General features: G+C 40.6%; 1 protein-coding gene across 4 annotated transcripts in view; it reads right to left on the bottom strand.

The window, feature by feature from the left end:
• The window catches only part of CPEB3 (cytoplasmic polyadenylation element binding protein 3), a 93,959-nt gene that overhangs the window by 72,150 nt on the left and 2,949 nt on the right, over nt 1-18,860 (bottom strand). For 2 of the 4 annotated variants that reach the window (XM_066620848.1, XM_066620851.1), the window contains exons 1-2: nt 16,875-16,962; nt 13,522-14,411 (exon numbers count right to left, since the gene is read on the bottom strand). In XM_066620848.1, coding sequence (XP_066476945.1) covers nt 13,522-14,400 — 879 coding nt within the window. In that variant the 5' untranslated portion in view covers nt 14,401-14,411; nt 16,875-16,962. Of the gene's footprint in view, nt 1-13,521; nt 14,412-14,635; nt 14,719-16,874; nt 16,963-18,860 lie in introns of those variants that run through there. The other 2 variants (XM_066620850.1, XM_066620849.1) reach the window with 2 other exon arrangements.

The raw sequence follows: 18,860 nt of genomic DNA, 5'->3' as shown, positions 1-18,860 counted from the left end.
CCATGCCCATTTAGATGTTACCTTGGTCTACTTTTTGGATTGCATCCCTGTTTCCATGTGAAACATGTGAGTAGAAAGAGTAAGATCAAAGGGTTGCATCAGTCATGGTATTTTAATATGTACAGGTGTAGTAAGAAAATGAATACAGTTGCATGCAACAATCGATGTAAATACTATGTGAATATGTAGTGCTATATGTGCATTTTTCTATATGTATCAGTAAAATGGAGAGGGGATTTTTCCAACTTGAGTAGGCAAAATGACATGTGTGATCAGTACTCTGCTGCTGCAGTTTTTGTGATCTTTCAAGTATACCTGAAGCACATTATTATTGTAACAGATTCTTAAGTTCCAAGTTCAGAAGTTACATTCCATGTGTGAATAGAAAGTCTGGAAAAAAAATACCTTCAAGTGAAAAATAACAGGGCAAACTTCGATCAGTGAATGCCACTTACGTGTATACATGTGCTTTATGCATCCGTGAGAGAGCATGGTTATGAACAACCCAATTAATGGATATCATAAACCTGCCACTAGAGTAGGACATTTATTGATATATACTCCAAATATTTGTTATAAAGACAGGAGTTTTAAAAATTAAACAAAAATCACCATCCATAGATTAGCATCTCAGAAAACATTTATAATGTATTTTAATGTGTACAGAAGCATAACACTCATCACATTAAACACACAAGTCACTTAAGCATAATTAAGACATCAAAATACCAGGTAGAGTTTAGACTTATCGTGGTTTCTGACCACAATAGGTGTGGAGGACCTATTAGGAAGTCCACCCCAGAGGCTTATGGAGCCTAATTGATTTCTGATGGCTCTGGATATTGATAGGATCCTTAGAGGCACATCCTTAGATACTGTTATCTATGTGAAATCCTGACCCTTGTCCATGCTGGTTTATAAAAGAAGCCATAAAGGGACTGGTCAAGCAGGCAGGAAAATAACCAATTCTTCTTTACTTCAGGAGGCCATTTCAGTCTGCCTTCCACTGATTTATCTCTGCTATGAGGGTTTGTGTTTCTCCTTGCTGGTGACAGTTACTCTGCTTGTCAGTTCACTTGGGACCGATGTTTTATTTTAATTGGTTTTTTGTTATTGGTTGTTATAAGCTGCCTTAAGCTTTCCAGTGGATTGGGAAAGGCAGGACATAAATGCTTTAAAAATAAATAGAAATTATGTTGGAGACATCCCTGTCTGATAAAAATTATACCAAATCTTACAGTAGCATAAAGAGGAGGCATATTTTAATCTATTTTGACTCAGCTGAAGTCATACCAGTAATTTTAAAGATCACATTCACTGCTATCAGTCAACAGAATTTTCAAGAGTTCTTGAGCTTCCAAGAACACATTTTAAAATACACTTCCCTATGAAGTTTTATAATTTAGTATAAAATAAGCAGGCATAGCATTGCAGAAATTTAAACACAAATAAATGAATTAGAGACCAGCTTGCATCCCTTGAACAGTGAGGAAAAAAAGACGTAAGACAAACCTTGGTTTGATTATTTGCACTTTTAAAAGTTAAACAATTCTTTAACACCATACATTTTGGTATAGATGACAAAAACAAACGAAATCTCTTTTCTGCAAAATTTGAGAAAGTAGACAAATGTTGAGGGAGCTATGGGACATCCATGTTCAAATCTTTGCCCAACCACAGGCTCTCTTGCCTTTAGCATGTCACTATTTCTGTAACCTAAACTCATTACTTGATGCAAGGATGAGAGATGTAACATAGTTAATACCCTTCAAAACAGCTACAGAAATTATTCCAAACAGAATAGTTGATCTGAAATAAATTAATAGCATTTTAGAGTAACATATATTCCATGGTATACCATAAAATGAATACATTACACACCCTATTTTTATTTTATACACACACGCACAGGTCATGCTTCGTTATCCATTGGGGTTCCATTCCAGAATCCCCAGTGGATTAAAAAAAAAATCAGTGGATACCAAATCAATGGAAAAATAGTTTTAAAGACCCTCTTCCAGGTTTGCATTCTGGGGTGACAAAGGAGGAGCAAGAAACCCAAAGCGGGTGTTTAAAGCTGTCTTTAACCCAGACGCACTTGCAACCTGCGCGGTTTAACAGCACAAAGGTAGGAAATTGGATTTGCATGCTTTTTTTCCTTGTTACAAGGCATTTAAAGGTGGACCCCGGTATCAGTGGCGAGTCAAATCAGTTGACGCCAAATCAGTGGACACTGAGGTCCCACCTTTGTGCGTGTGTGTGTAACTGAATTGAATTTATTAACTGAATACACTCAGATTAGCAGCAATTGAATCTGGGAAATGGCAACATATTCAGGTTTGAAAGAGAAGTGCAGCAGTATACGTTCACCTTGCACATTTACTGTAATGGCTTTTTGATGCTTTAGCATCTATCCTGGGGCAATATAGAAATCAATGCTCACTTTCTTTAAATAATTACATCCATTAGAAACTCAAAAGTTTGTGAAAATGTCAATTATATTGTGTACAGAATCAGGAGAACAACTATTTTTTACCTCTTAAATCAATGAAACAGAATGTGAATTCTAGAAGTCAAAAGCACTTAACATTTATTCAGCATTACCAACGGCCTGAAAATACAGTGGGCTGTAAGTATTCCTGACAGAACACACTGCCTCATTCTCTCCACTCCTTTTAGCCTTTCTGTGCCTTCAATTACATCAGCCAACTTGTTCCAATGTCACAGTGGGCTTGGGCAAAGGTCACTGACCCTTTGGGTGCCATTGACATAGTTGCACTGATTTCAGAGCCTTCTTTATCTAGATAAACTTAGGGACTGATACTAGAAACAAAATTCTAAGATGCATAAGCATTTAACCTGAAATTAAATCCTTTCATCTATGGCAAAAAAATATGATCTTTTGAACAATACCACAGTAGCACAGACAGATTAAGTGTCACCTGAACATTTGACTAGAGAGGGACAGTTGGCACTTTTCGTAACAGGTAGAATCACTATAATAGCTTACTGCACTGTCACAGAAATCTGTACAATATGAAAAATTAGATGAAATGGAAAGTACAGCCATAGCTCCAGGATTTACTAAAAGCTTCTACAATAACACAGTACCACTGGCTAGTAGAAGTCATAGTATCCAGCACATTAAACATCTGGAATTTGTGCATGTGTGCACATACGATCTATATGGTTTATGGTAAACCTTCTGGTTTATGGTATTTATAGCCTTCAGACTACAGGAAGACTCAATGATGGGTCATTAATTGGCAGGTACTCACATGACAGGAAAACTTTGATCATAGTAGCAGATACATTGCTGCTGTACAAATGCATCCTCATATGATAAGTTGCAATTAAAATGTGAAACATGGTTGTATTAATTGTTTCTCATCATCCCCTTACTTTTATAAGTTTCCATTCCTTCTAGCAACTTCAGGCCAGCTTCTTCCAACAGCAATGTTTTTTAATCAACAACACTCAGAATTAAAGGTAGTGGATTAAAGTAGTACAAGATACTCCAATATTGATTAGCATCCCTAATCAGTGCGTTTTGGCTCTGAGGGTGCTTGCACTGTTGACCAGGGCTCTCCAAACCCTGACCCGTGGGCTGGATCCGGGGTTTGGAAGAACCCCCACCCTGTGAATGGCACTTACCATTCTGCATTTCTGTGCCCAGATCAACTTGAAGGAAATGCGGCTCCGTGGCAGAATGATAAGCACCACTTAGGAGATGTAGGGCTTTTTCAGAACAAAGTGGTTTACAGTTTGGAGACCTCTAATGTAGACCAAAGTCTTCAAAAATGCCTCTGTTATGTGATCACCTTGAGAAAGTTTAGCAGGAGATACTATTGCTTCATCAAGAATCATTGAAAACAAATGAAAGTGAAATGCTATTTAAATGAGATGGTGCAGTTCCAATACCAATTATCAAACTCTTTGTCCTTGCATAACAGGAATTTTCAAAGGGATAATGGAAAGGGCAAAGACATTAGGAATTTTCAGCATTCTATTCATACATCTTTGCCTGCTACTCTCCATACTCCTTTTGCATAAGTTGCTTTTCTGCAAAACCTCATGCATGGAAAGAATGAAAATGGATATGGCTGCCTATTAAAAGACTGATGTCTGTAGAAGCAAAAGTACATTTGGAACATATCACAGGCAGCTTAGGTGACCCATGCACTATAATCAAATCTTACTATAAAATCTGACTGATCTTTCGGAAGTCTATATTCAGAAGACTATACTGTATTTAAAGTTATTTAAATATATGTGTAAGTTAACATACAACACAATTAAGATGCCAAGATATGAGGCTAAAAATAGCTAGCAGCAGATCTATGCAGACACTGTCAGAGCTGCCCGATAGCTCTAATAAAATATAAGGAAGAAATACAGATCACCTCTGCTTTTTAAGTGACAATTCCCACAGCAAAACGGCAATTTTTACAAAAGAGGGAAGCAAACAGTGGGGTTTCCCCAATCACCTATTTTGAGTCTGCTGCTATTTTTCATAAATACAGAATCAAGATAATGAGGTAGTCCTTCAAATTCTATCACCTCCACACACTATCCCATTGTTTTAAAGAGGGTTTTTCTACAGTTGGGCTCCTAAATCAGTAGTAAACCTGACCGCAGAACACAACGGTTGGCAGGAAATAATGTGAATGCAGGAACAATTACTACCCTTCCACCTGAAAACCAATTTTCCTCTGTGAGTGCTTCCTTGTCCCCGTATTCCCAGTTATCTGGCAGAGTCGGGGCCATGCTTTTATCAGATTTTTTAATCTATAACTGTACACGGCTTGGATCAAGGATACCTGAAAACATCTGACTCATAAGAACCTTTCAATTACTTTTCATACACCCTATCAAATGCCCCTATTTTCAGGGATAAGGTAGGTAGCAACCAGAAATGAAGCAACACCACAGAAAAGATCCTAACTGTAGGAAATTCTCCTTAAAGACACTTGTATTATATACACTCATCTTTTAGAAGACAACCTCTAGTTGCTCAGGGAAGCAGGGCATGAAGCTCTGAACCCAGAAGCCAGGAAGAAACTGAACAAAGGGAGATTTTCAGGAGCCTTAGGTAAAAGAGAGGTCACTTCTATGAGCACTATGTCTGGATCCTAACCACTGTTTCTAATTCATGCCTACAACTTGCACCAACCAGATCCTAGGTACCATTTAGGATTAAGCCCAGAGTGGCCTAGATTCCACAATCAATGGTCCCAAAGCACAATAATTTATGACATTTAGACATTGTGTTTGTTGTGATTCGATTTACATTAACCCAGTCAATGAGGCAGTAGCTGAAGTTATCTGTTGTTACAATACTTTGAACTTCAGCTGTCTCCCCAGTTTCTTTTTTCATCTCAGGATCACCCAAACAGAAATTCAATACCATAAAATGTGGTGATAGCTACTACCTTAGCTTTTTTTAAGAATGAAAAAATTATCAGTAGCCATCAGCGATAACACCTAAACAAAACATCCATTTATAGGGGAAGCATACCTCTGGATACCAGATGCTATGGTCAAACAACAAAGGAACAACCTTCATGCCCTGCTTCCATGAGTGACTAAATGTATCTGTGGTTACATTTGAAAACCCAGGGAACCTCAGTCTGATCACACAAAACAATTCTTCTGCTCTCAAAGACTAGAGGGAAAAATTTCAAGGGTTGCATTGGGCACAACCACCAATATGAAATATTTCTGGTTGCATAAACTGACTGAGAAATGAATTTCCTAACGTTCTATTAAACTACAATGTGAGTAAAATGTTATATTAAACAATGTCATCAGAAATCAGTTTAATGCTGATTTTTAAAAATAAGAATGGCAAAAAGTTGAGAAGCACTTCAGCAAAAAAAAAAAATGCAGTGGAAATGACATTGATAATAAGCAGTACACAGGGGTTCCGTACCAGAGATCCTGTATCTGCAGATTCACTTATCCATTGATCAGGCCCACAGGTCCTCTGTACAAACACCATGTAAGGGAAATTCTTCTCCCGTCACATCCAGAGGTCTTCTGAGCCCAGCAGAGGCCACGGACATCCAACCACGGCCTCTGCTGGGCTTTGACTGAGCCTGAGAAGGCAAAAAACATTACTTCTGGTTTCATGGAGGAATCAGGAGTCATGTTTTTTGCCTTCTCAGATCAGTCGGAGAATGGCAGATGCTACGGACATCCATCCGTGGCCTCTGCTGGGATCAGAGGAACCTCTGAAGGCAAGAGGAGCAGAGCTCCCCTGAGCTCTGGAGGGTGGGGTGGGGGGCAGTCCATATCCACAGTTTCACTTAACTGTGGTGACTTCCAGAACGGAATCCCATGGATATGAGGCCCGCCTGTATACAAATAATATAGTGATGCAAGACAACAACAGTGACCTCATCTGAGCAGATTTTCCCCATTAAAGTCATGTTCAGACCACTGAACAGCAGGGTGCAATAACCTTATCATTTGAATTGTGGAGAAGCTAATCAATTTGTAGTATCTCATAATAAATAACTACCCATGAACTGTGAATGGCTATGAGGCAGTGATCTGTAATTATGCCAGTGCATTCAGCTTAAAACAGCAGCAGCAACTGCAGTGGCTCCTTATTTTTCAGGCCATACTCACAGCTTCACTTTACTTCTGGCTTTCTGCCACTGCAACCTTACTGCTGCAAGATCTATTTTAAATTAAACTCCAAGAAGCAAGTTCAATGCCTAAAAAACCCTTAACACTGACTCACCCACAACCAAGACAACTTAGGCAAGTCTTCATTAGCTACATGAATAGAAATAGTTCATACCATTCCCTCACCATTAGCAAGCAAAGCACACTGAAGCTGGTTTTTAAAAGCAGTAAGACCAGTTAGCAACCTGAGAACTGAATCTGCCTCAAGGTTCTATGGTATGCAATATTGTCTTTTTTTCCAGCTTCAAAACTAAGATTAGTGCGTCACAACAGAGCTCTTCTTGTTTTCACATCCATGGAGATTCACATCTAGTTGAAGAAATGCTAATGAACTGGTATACATTTATGAGCATAAGTTCTTAATTTTTAACTGAAAACCCAATTTTCTAGCTTAGCATTAAATAGAATAAAAGTTTCCTGTGCTATAGACCAAGGCAAAGGTTCCCAAACTGGGCATTGCAGGCTGGCTGAGCTGTTCAGTGGCGCAATCACAGTAGACTGCAGAGTAGAGGCTATACTCGGTGAGCCAAGGGCAGCACATGCTGTTGTGTATGCCTGCCCATCCTCCTGGGCTGTGAACTGGAAGCAAGTGCTGATGACATCATTGCACTGTGCGTCACGAGCACTTACTTGCAGGTTTGCCACCAGCACAGTCAGAGGAAGGACGCTGCAACATGAGCAAGTTTGGGAACCACTGGACTCAGGGTATATAGTGAACAAAATAGCACCTATAGGTTATTTTTAAAACTAAACACAGCAGACCATTACAAAAATCTTTTTACAATAAAATTCATTAATTGGAGCTATTTTAAGATAAAATTTTTAAGTACAAAGGTTTTAATATCTAATTATAGTAGTTCCTACTGAGTAAATGTGTTTAACACTACCACACAGTAATGTTGTTTAATTACAGGCATCTATTAAATGAATTGGTATAATTATTTTCACACACACACCCCTCTCATCAATGTGGGGCCAACAGCTTTGACAAGTTAGACAAAGTGCCATTAACCCATTTCTGCCCAGCCACAGGTGCACACATTTGGTCCCTGTTGTGTATATTGACTTAAATGTCAATGGCCCAAATCCTAATCAACTTTCCAGCACCGGCATAGCAGTGCCAATTAGACGTGTGCTGTATCCTGCAGTTGGATGGCACTCACGGATGCCTCCTCAAAGTAAAGAAACATTTGTTCCCTTACCATGTAGTTGCATTGCCCTTATGTTGGTGCTGAAAAGTGGGTTAGGATTGAGTCCAACGTGAACTATGTCATCAGAATATAGCTTATTATTCTGAAATTATTTTATTCAGAATTATTTTATTATGAAATACCTATAACTTTGCCAATTGAATCATTTTACCACAATTACAAGTCCCTCTCCTGTAAAATATTACTTCTGATGGATGAAATTAGTTCTCTATTTTTGCATGAAAGTTTACCAATTAAATCATTAGTTTACTGCATCTGTTAATTTTAACAACAAATTATCTCTGATAAATAGCATAGAATTAATTTTATGCTTGAATTAAAGCAACATGAAAAATTTGACTGACACTCTCACTATAACCCAGTGGTTCTCAAACTCACAGGGAGTTTGAGGACCGCAGTAAGTCCTTGCGGGGGAGTGGGGAAGGCAGCGGAGGAGTGGGGAAGACAGTGGGGTGATCCCCAGGATTGCAATTGCAAACTTGAAGTGGAGCACAATCACTCAGCTTTCACTTTCTAAGACACATGGGGAGCCCTGCAGATGGTTGCGCAGGGCTCCCCGCACTCCTGAGAGGCTGCAGCAAGGACTGGTAAATGCATGCCAGTCCCTGCACCCCCCCTTAGTAATACGATCCTGGGTGTTGCGTTGTTGCCTCCCCCCTGCCCCCACCCCTTAAAGGGGCAGAGTCCAGGGCCCACAGACTGGAAAGTTGCAACGCCCTAGTTTGAGAAGCCCTGCTATAACCCACTCATAATTTTTCCATGCAATTACTTATTTCATACGTATATTATAGCAAGTCCTCTCTTAAAATTGTTTTATTTAGTCCTTTTACTATAAAGTTGATCAGGAAAAAATAAGCAATTCCAGGCTGAACCACGGTCTGTATGAGTTTGCATGTTCTCCCAATATCTGCATGGATTTTCTACAGCCCAGAAAGCTCACATTTATTTCACTGTTTAATATTAGAAGTGTTTTTGGATCTTTATTTCGAAGTTTGGTGATGTTTTTGTGACCAGAAATATGCTACAGGAATGTAACTCTTGTTTATAGATATAAATTAGCCTATGGTAAAATGGTTTCATTGTAAGTTGATTTGCTGCAAAATGCAATTTCGAAGAACCTACTGACATCTTTAAGACAGGACTTGCTGTACTGCCAAGCAAAAACATTGTAATTGTATCATGCCAGGTGTGTTAAAGCCATCACTGTTAACATTTAACTTACCTTTCTACTTTCTAACAAAAACATGTTAATTGCTACTGATCAACCTTAGCTTGAAGGCAGCTAGAACATTACTTTGTATCCATAAATAAAGTAGTGCTGATAATTCTGAAAATCAATATTCAACAACCCTAAAAATATAACTTGTACATTTTAAAATGATAGCACCATCTTATTTCTTTCAAACACTGTGGCATGTCACAGTTTGTACCCAAGATTCTGAAATTGCTCTTTTATGACCTTAATATTAGAGCATGATGAACACTCAGGCAGAAAAAAAAATCCTTAATGCATCAACTTTCAGCTGATACACACAATAGTCAGTAAAAGTGAAAGAAATAGTAACATAACCACACATTTATAAAAACTTTTCCCTAACAAAAATATTAAATTTAAGAGGGTTAAATAAATCACAGGATATCCTGGTAGCAAACAAGAGCAGGATGAGTATCCTTCCAGAGGCCACTGGAATAATAATGGTCTATAATACACCTTTTAAACCAAATGGGATGCTTGAGGATGTGAATGCTGTAATACTCAACAAGGAATTGTAAACATAGGTAAATAAAAATTGGGAATAGCAGCCTGACATTAATTCAGAGAACCAGTGCACTATGTTATCTACAGATTATGTGGGATAGAGTTCACAGTTCTTGCAATAGTTGGCAGTGGTTTGTACACCATGAAGCAGGAACTTTAAATAGGACATCATATAAGTATCTATCCAGAACAGGATTCAAAATGTTTTTCCAGCCAAGACCACTTACAGCGCAATCCTAACTTGCGCTGGAACTGAAAGGCTGATGGGCCTACACTGTATCGAGTGGAAGTTTGGGGTTGGCTGAGGCTTGACCCGAGGCAGGGGGGAAAAATTCACCTTACCTGGGGAGAGCTGCAGCAGCCCCAATGGATTTACTCGGATCTGCACCACTACCTCGGATCCAAGCAGAACGGAGCAGCCTGGAGCTGCTCTGCGCTACCAGGGAATGGGGCTAGGAACCAGTATAACTGCCAGATCCCAGCCCTGCCTCTTGTTCCTTGCCCACAGTCGTGCCCGCAGCCTGCCCTCCCCCACCCTGAAACACCTCCTCCCTGTCCTCCCCAGATGCCTATGCCAGTTGAGTTTGGCCAGCACAAACTCACCTTGCTGCCGCACATGCTGGATCTGGTGTTTGAGGGCCGGTGCACCTCTATGCATCGGTGCAGCTTACTCCACGGGAGGTGCAAACGTGCTTAATGGCACGTTTGCAACCATCCCAGGACAGCGCAAGGGACTTGTGCTGGCTGCGCGCATCTATAGAATTGTAATGTTAATTTCCTTTTTTATGTATATAAGTACCACTACAGTGTCTTGAAACTCAAGATTGGTTTGGGCCACATGTATATCACGGTCTGCTGATCAAGTTGAAATTCATCTGATCAATTCATCTATGTGACTATAGATTACCAGAACATCATATACCTGGAAATGCTTAACCATATTGCCTGTACAATCCTGTGACAGTGATGAAAAGTAATAAAATCTTAAATACCACAACTCTGGACTAGGCATTGAATATTATGCGTTTTGTTTATATACATTCACAGACTATACATACAATAGTTAATTAGTTTTAACAGAATATGATTATATTTCAAAGCCCTAGTACCATTCAAATGAAAAACCTACAGAACCAAAACATTTTCAAACATCAAAATTATTAATTATTATTATTAACAGTATTTATATACTGTTTTTCAACAAAAAGTTCACAAAGTGGTTTTGTGTGATAATAATCACCTAATCGGGCAATACAAATTAAAAACACGAATCATGCTATTTAGTATTCTTAGCATTAGTGCAAGTTCATCACGTGGTGGAGTCCCACTACTAAATTATCCATGGGTATATCTATACCAGTGTTTCTCAACGTTTGTCCTTTGCTGTACCACTCCACATGGTCATTCAAAGTACCACTGGATAAGGGTTGGGAGGCCAGATGCAACACAGCAAATATTAGAAAGAGGCTCAAGATGAACAAGAGGCCTTTTCAAGTGCGGAAAAGCATGCTCTGGAGCTCTGCCTGCTGAGTCAAGCCACCTACCACTATTTGTTGCATCACATTCCTGTTCTCGCTGCTGCGCAGTAGGTGTCCAAGGGTCCTGCGTGTACCACCAGACATAACCTTAAGTACCACTGGTGGTACTCATACCACTGGTTGAGAAACACCGATCTATACGGTACTGCCAATTTACATGCCTTTATCCCAACAGATCTTGAAACTGTCATCTGATAACCATGTTGAAAATTCTTGGAGAGATCCCCTGAGCCCCACCCCAAAAACCACTGGTCTTATGGTTCCCTGAGGAAAAATAATAAATATTCAACCCATTTATAAGTCTGGGATACATAATATCCACTAGGGATACATAGTATTCACTGTGAATCATGTAATGATTTCAACAATACAGTAAAGTATTTAATTATAGAACATTCAGCCATAATGTATATAGCAGCCATGATCTTGCATGATAGAAAGATTCCAAAATCATACAGCAGTTGAGGGCAACATTTCATCTCCACAAAACACTGCTTAGATTCTCTTTTACTTTAGCAAGACAACACCTATTTCAATTCATTTCTTTACTTGGCTAGGAGAGATGTTTCCTGAACAAAGGACCTATTTTGACTCCAAATGGTCTGTGATATAGAAGTATCTTTCACCTTTCTATAACTCTTGAAGTACAAAATGCGTCAATATTTGGGTTACTTACACTGTACTGCAAAAAAACATTACCCATAACATCATTTTCAATAACATATTGGTTCAATGGGGAAAGGGAGGATCCTTAAATAGCTGGCATCTAAGTTCCCAAATGACAATATAGTAATCTATATATTGCTAAAGCCATCCCATTATCCTTTGTACTTAATGGAATGCAATAATGAAGCACAATCAGCAGAGATCAACTGGCTCCTGAGAAGCCAGTAAGTCTCTCTCTGACAGCCACCCATCTCCTTTGATTTTATGGCTTCAGAAACAGGCTGGCAGATAAAGCCTGCTCCTCCTTCAACACTAGAGAGCCAATAGGAAATTAGCAACTCTCCCTTTAAACAGAATGAAGCAGCAAAATGAAATCTAAACACATAGTTTCTTGATTGAATGTGAAGCAGCATCCTTAATTATGTTCAGTTGCATAGGATAAAATCTATTTTAAATCAACCCTAATACACTTATTTTGTTGTAATTTATATTTTGATTGTTTATCATGAAAATACAACTGTTTGCAACTTGTCCAGATAATGCTCCATTAAAATGAGATGATACAGATAATTCCACTTCAAAAGAAAAGCCTAATTTATGTATTTGAATGGTAGCTTGTAGGAACCAAAGATTTTTACCTTAACAATCTGGTATAGGATACTAGGTAACACACATGTGCCAATTTATTTATTTAAAAAGCCACATCACCAAGACAAGTTACATTCTACATTAAAATTTCAGAGCTTCTATTTTCCCTAGCTTCAGTTGTTGCAACTGATCTGCCTTGACATCTTAGATAACAAAACCACTGAAGGACATTGCTGCTTTAAATATTTCAGGACTTATGTTGCTAGTAAATAGGCTCTATTGCAATATGGCCGTGAAGGTCATGTCCTATTGTCTCTTTCCTCCAACATATGAAACAGAATTAAAACATGTATTTCACACAAATACCTTCTCTGCATTTCTTAATGTTGTTGTTTCCCTTAGAAATTTCTTTACTGAAAATCACTGATACTCAAGTCAACACACACCCAAACTCCTCCTAAATGTATTCAAACCCACACCCTGAACACAATATCTATCATGAATACACTTTAGCAATTTCAGCATGTTATTTGCATTCATGTGCCTGATTTTGCAAACACAATCCTGTTGAACCTCATTTCTCAGCATTAATAAGGGACAGCCCTTTAGACAGAAAAGGTTTAGCCCTTTAACGCAGAGAAGGCAACTAATTAGCTTCCTCGAATATTCTTGGTGTAAGTCATTCAATCAGTCTAGGGTTTGAAACTATTTATTTCAATGGAGCTGTAATGCTCCTATATTAATACTACATTAATTATTATTCTTATTATTTTTAAATATAATACATGATGTAGAAACAATGGGGGGAAGGGAGAAGGGTGGCACTCAGCAGCAAATATTTCCGTCCTTTAAAAGCCAAATTTGAAGGGGAACAAAAATAAAAGTCTAAAAACATAATCTCACATTAATTAGTACTGGCAGTAGCTGACATTTGTAAACATGCACTTGCTAAGAACAACTCGAAAGATTCCAACTATTGTTAATTCAAGCATGAACTTAGAACTGGATTACTGAACACTGAGAAATCTTCCCACCCACCCCTTCATACTTTAAGAAAAGATATTACCTGAAAAGGCAACAAATTGTTGCCATTATCCGTCCTGAAGGCATTGTCTTCCATCCAGGATTTGGGGGTTAGGGGAGCAGCCCGTGGAAACTTTGGGGGGGCAATGACGTTGCTGGAGAAAGGCTTTTTAAGGGGTGAAATGGGATTGAGTGGAGATGGCACTCCAACTCCCACTCCTACCCCAACTCCCACACCTACAGCCCTTCGAGGGTCCCTGCCAGCTTGCAGCCCACCCCAAGGATTGGAAGGTGTACTCCAGGCGGCGTTTTGATGGTTATTCCAGCTGGAAGGGGAAGAGGTGGAGGCTGAGGAGGAGGAGGAAGGTTTGCTGGTCATGATGGGCTGATGGCTGTAAGCAGCATTTCTCTGGGCAAAAGGTGCCTGGTTGGGGCTGACCGGAGATCTCCTTTGCTGCTGCTGGGCTTGCTGCTGCTGCTGCTGTTGGTGGTGCTGAGTCTGAGTTAGGCCGATCTGAGGGGAGAAAGTGCCTCCAAAAACGGGGTTGACGTGGTGAGGGAAATTCTGGAAAAGCATTGTCCCATTGACTGGGGTGATCCCCTGGAAAAAGCTATCATCCACTGCATTGGTGGTCCCGGTGGACCAGGTGCTTCCGAAGGAGGGGGATAAGGAGGTACTGGCTGTAGGTTCCTGCTGAGGCTGGTGGAAACTCAAGCCTGGCAAGATGGGGGACTCCATCTGCATCTTCTCCTTGCTATTTTGGGCAGGGGCTGCTGAGCCGATGCTAGTGACCGGACTGCTGTCCTCCGGCTTGGGTGTCTCTGACGCGATGGGTGTAGAGGGGGCTTCTGCTGCGTTCGGATCCTGCCGCTGCTGCTGGGGCTGGGCTTTGCTTTTGTCCATCAGTAAATCATCCTGCATGGTTTGCGCAGCTGAAAGAGAGGAAGGGAGGAGAGGACAGACTGTTAACGTCCATACGGCTGCCGGAGCCCCCCGCCGCTCGCCCGACCCCACCGCGAGCGCAACGCCGCCGCCACTGGCAAGGCAAAGACGTCATCCCCGTCCCTCCCTGCCTGCCTCCCCCCGCCCCGCGAGCTGCCCGAATCAGCGCGATCGCCGCACACCGCCTCCAAAAATGCATCTGAAGGCGCTTCACCCTTGTCGATGCCTCGGTCCCCCTCACTGCAAAGCAAAGACGTGCTCAGAGGGCAGAGATAGGCAGCAGTTTCGCCACGTCTCTTTCCCTTGCACCGGAACTCACGGCTCTCGCCCTGCAATGAAAAACTGATTCTGGTTCCTGTTTTTCCGCGCACCCTCCTCCTCCTCTCCTCCTCCTCCTCCCCTGTTATTTGCATACGTCAATAAATACTGCTGCGTCCTTCAGCAAGGTTAAAAAGACAGCAGCCTTGACTCCCCCCACCCCCTTGCCTATGAATAGATTTTTTAAAGGAGCCGAAGGCCTCTTTGGCTTCGGCAACAGTCAGATCATTCAGAGCAGTTTCCCATCAGGCTCTGAAGCCCAGAATAAACCCCAAAGCCAAAGCCAAGCCTATGCATGCCTACTCAGAAGTAAGCCCCATTGAATTCAATAGGGCTTACTCCCAGGAAAGCATACCTAGGACTGCAGCCACAGTCTTTTCCTTTCCCTACCCCAGGAAGGGACCCCTCCTACATGCTGGGTGTGCTATTTCTCCTGCTTTAACAGTCTGAGGTCTCCCCTCCCCCCCTTTGCTTCGCATTTGTTTATTTGGCATTCTAGGCACATTGACCTCCCAGTTATCATTCAAGAGCAAAATTTACCCGGTGTAAGAGCAGGGAACCTTCAATCCCGCATAGGAATTGGTCAAACGTTCTAACATTCCCTAGCAAGCCACCTGCAGTGCATTTTTCAACGCGGGATTAAAATGAAATTAACAAGATAATCACATCTAGAAGACAATCTAGAAGACAAAAATAGGACGATCGCTTGTGTGAGTGTGGAGGGGTGTTCTTTAAAAAAACGCATTCACTCGCCTCCCCGCTTATAAGCTATTCCAGACCAAACGTACATGCAGTTAAACAGGCCAAACAAAAGACAACAGTCCCAGTAGGACACTGAGCAGTATCACAGATCAAGCACGCTCAATTTAACAATAGGCTTTCCCCAAATAACGTCGCAACCTTCCAAAACCAATGTCACCTTCCCCACACCCCCACCAATAATTTGCCCTTACTTTGCTAGAGCCTATCATCATTTGCCCTGACTTTGCTATAACAAAGTAGCCAATGTGTCAACATGACTGCTGCTTTGAGAAGAACGTTATGAAGATACAGTAGCAGCTTCCTCTCTCACACTTACTAGCTTCAGAAGATTCCCAACGTTTAAAGGTCCCTTTTCACAAAATCAGTTAAGTGACACAGAGAGAGAGAGAGAGAGAGAGAGAGAGAGAGAGAGAGAGAGAGAGAGAGAGAATGGGCTCCAAATCGTTAATCCGAGCAAAATATATACTATACATAGAGATCAAGTGGATTAGTTTATTTACTCCACTGTTGCTCATTGCACTGCGATCTGAAAATAATGGCTAGTGGAGGGGGCGTGCAGCGTAGAAGCTCCATTCCTCATCGCCAAGGGAGTCAACTGGCGCATCTAGGCTACGCAGCTCTGCTGCTGCACGGAGCTTGGAAAGCTGTTTCGAGCAGCACTGCAGCAAAGCCATGATATTGCAAGCCTTGTGTAGTTTTCCACCAGCTGCACTCCGATCAAAGTCATCCCAACGGGAAGGGGAGACAGAACGCATTTAAAAAAAATATTTCAGACAAAGAGGAACTACCAGGTATTTCTACTCTTTAACAACCCGTTTAGGTGAATGATTAGACCAACAATGGCCAATACCAACGTGAAAACTATTTTCCCGATATAGTAGATTAAGGCTGCAATCCTATCCACACTTACCTGGGAGCAAGCCCCATTGACTATAATGGAACTTACTTCTGAGTAGACATGCATTGGATTGGGCTCTAACTCTACTACCAAGTCAGCGGGGCCACAGCAGTTGCTTTAAGATACATTCGTGAACTTCATCCTCAGATACTACCCAATACTGCTACCCACGTTCTTTCTGATTCATAGTATTTCACTACAAATCCCACCCCTGCTGTCAAGGTCAAGACCTACCAGTCAGTGGCTGCAGGCAGACTGAACAGAACAAAATTGGATGATACTTTGAAAAAAGAAAAATAAAACCAGGCAGCTAACTACAACAGGGCTAGTATGCAGCACCTCTTGACCCTCCCCCCATTTCCCCCCTGGTGGATGTATCTGTGCCAGGTACAGTATAGGAAACAGACTAGCCCCCAAACAATCATACTTCCTTTGCATGCAGTAACCCACGCAGTCAACGGCTGAGAACAGTTACCTTTTGATATTCTGTATTTACAGATCAATAAAAGGAAGGGACAGTATGTCTATTTCCTTCTTTCGGGTTTGGTATATGACAAATCGAGAGACTGCTCTGGCAAGAGCACTTTGACAACTGGCAGTCGAAGGCGCATGCGCGCCAAAGAATTGTGGGGATGGAAGTCTCGGCTTGCGCACAGGCGAGCTGGGAGAACAGTGCTCAGAGCGAAGCACTGGCAGGGGAAAGCAGCTGCCCCTGGAGATGCATACAGCTCCTCCTTCGTTTGCCTTTGGGCATGAAAAATGGTCTCATTGGCTTCAGAAACAAGCCAATGGGTCTCTTTGGTCTGAATCTATGGGTCAAAATGCTCAAGGTTGATTCTTTGCCTATTTGACTTATATCTAAGTTAAGATCACATGGACACAAAGTTAGCACCTTGATCAGCCATTTTCAATCTTGTTCATCTCATGGCACACTGAGAAGGCACTCAACTTGTCAAGGCACACCATCGGTTTTTGACAATTGATAAGGCACACCATGCTGTTGGTGGGGGGATGACATCCCCCAGTGGCCCTAACAACAAATTCTCAAACTCTCATGACACACCTGCAGACTCTCCCCCTGCTAAATAAAAGAGGAGCACCCACTTGAAAAAGTACCTCTTACCCAGTTGGCAGTGGTATGAATTGGTCATTAGCAGCGCTTCTATGTCATTATTAAAGCAATTTTCATAAGTCAAGTTAGAGGCAACTCTATATATTTAACTAAATGGGTTAATAAATAAGAGTGCAAAAAAAAAGCTTATAAAATGTTACATATATTTAAAAGCAATAATGAGCATTTTGCTTGAGAAAAGTATTTGAGGAAGACAAAAGTTTTTGTAGTATTAAACTCAAGGATATGCAGGCTTAACAACATGCAGGGTGATGGTCTGTTACTTATTTACATAATAAGTTAGGGTCTGGGAATGGTCTATCTAACCACCATTTTTAATTACAACTCAATAATCCAACTCAAAGCACATTTTTGAGACTCAAGTTCCATTAAGTTCAAAAGGGTTTTCTCTTAACTCAGTGAGCTTAGAGTTGCAACCTGTCTTTCCACAACGCCCAGAAAATGAATTTCCTTACACAAATTAGTAATTAAAAATCAGGCCACAAAATCAATCAAGATAATCCACATCAAATCTGCAAAACCAAATGTATTGCTAGTTCTAAGAAATTAAAAGGAACACAACTTGGGTATTTATATACCAGAGAATAGGAAGCAATCACAGACAGATGTTCGAAATACTGAATAGTATGTCTTGGTTTCCAATAATGGAAAAAGAGGGAATTTGAACTGATATAACATTTATACATGTAACATTTCCAATACATTTTGTATTGATTACAATACAAAAACAGAATTGCTTTTTTCAGTACAAGGAGTATAGATATACATTGAGGAATTATAACACATTGGTTTCCTCACTGTTATCTTATTGAAAGAAACAGCCACAAATGAAGGAGGCAGGAAGTTCAAAAGACACTAGCAGCATGCATTTGCAAATACAATTCTGGTATATCTGAGGTTTGTAAATTTCTTCAAGACAGACTGATTTTTTTCATATTTCAGTCAGTGACAGATATTTTGGTGACATACTTTGTCTATCACTTAATACCACTGAAAAAGGTGCTATTTTTCTGCTAAGCCTTCCTCTAGTTCACAGGGGAAAAAGCATTTATTAATTATATGAAGTTTTATTTTTTTAAGAACTTCTTGAATTATTTCACTTTTGAAAATAAAACAATAGTAGGATGACTGGCTTGCAAGCTTGTGGACAAGTCTTTACTGAATGTACAGCACAGCATGTACAGTACTTATATCAAGCAGATTTTGTAGAACATGTTCACATATATTCTACTTTGCATCCTTTCATCTTGCCTTCCTTCTCAACCTACAGTAAATCAAGACACAGCATTTGAACCTATTATAGGTAGACAGGACTTTTTCTAGATTGGG

The sequence above is a fragment of the Tiliqua scincoides genome, chromosome 3 (assembly GCF_035046505.1).
Source record: "Tiliqua scincoides isolate rTilSci1 chromosome 3, rTilSci1.hap2, whole genome shotgun sequence".
Classification (NCBI taxonomy): Eukaryota; Metazoa; Chordata; class Lepidosauria; order Squamata; family Scincidae; genus Tiliqua; species Tiliqua scincoides.
Note: the sequence above shows the minus strand (reverse complement) of the source record. Positions and strands in the feature narration are given on the sequence as shown.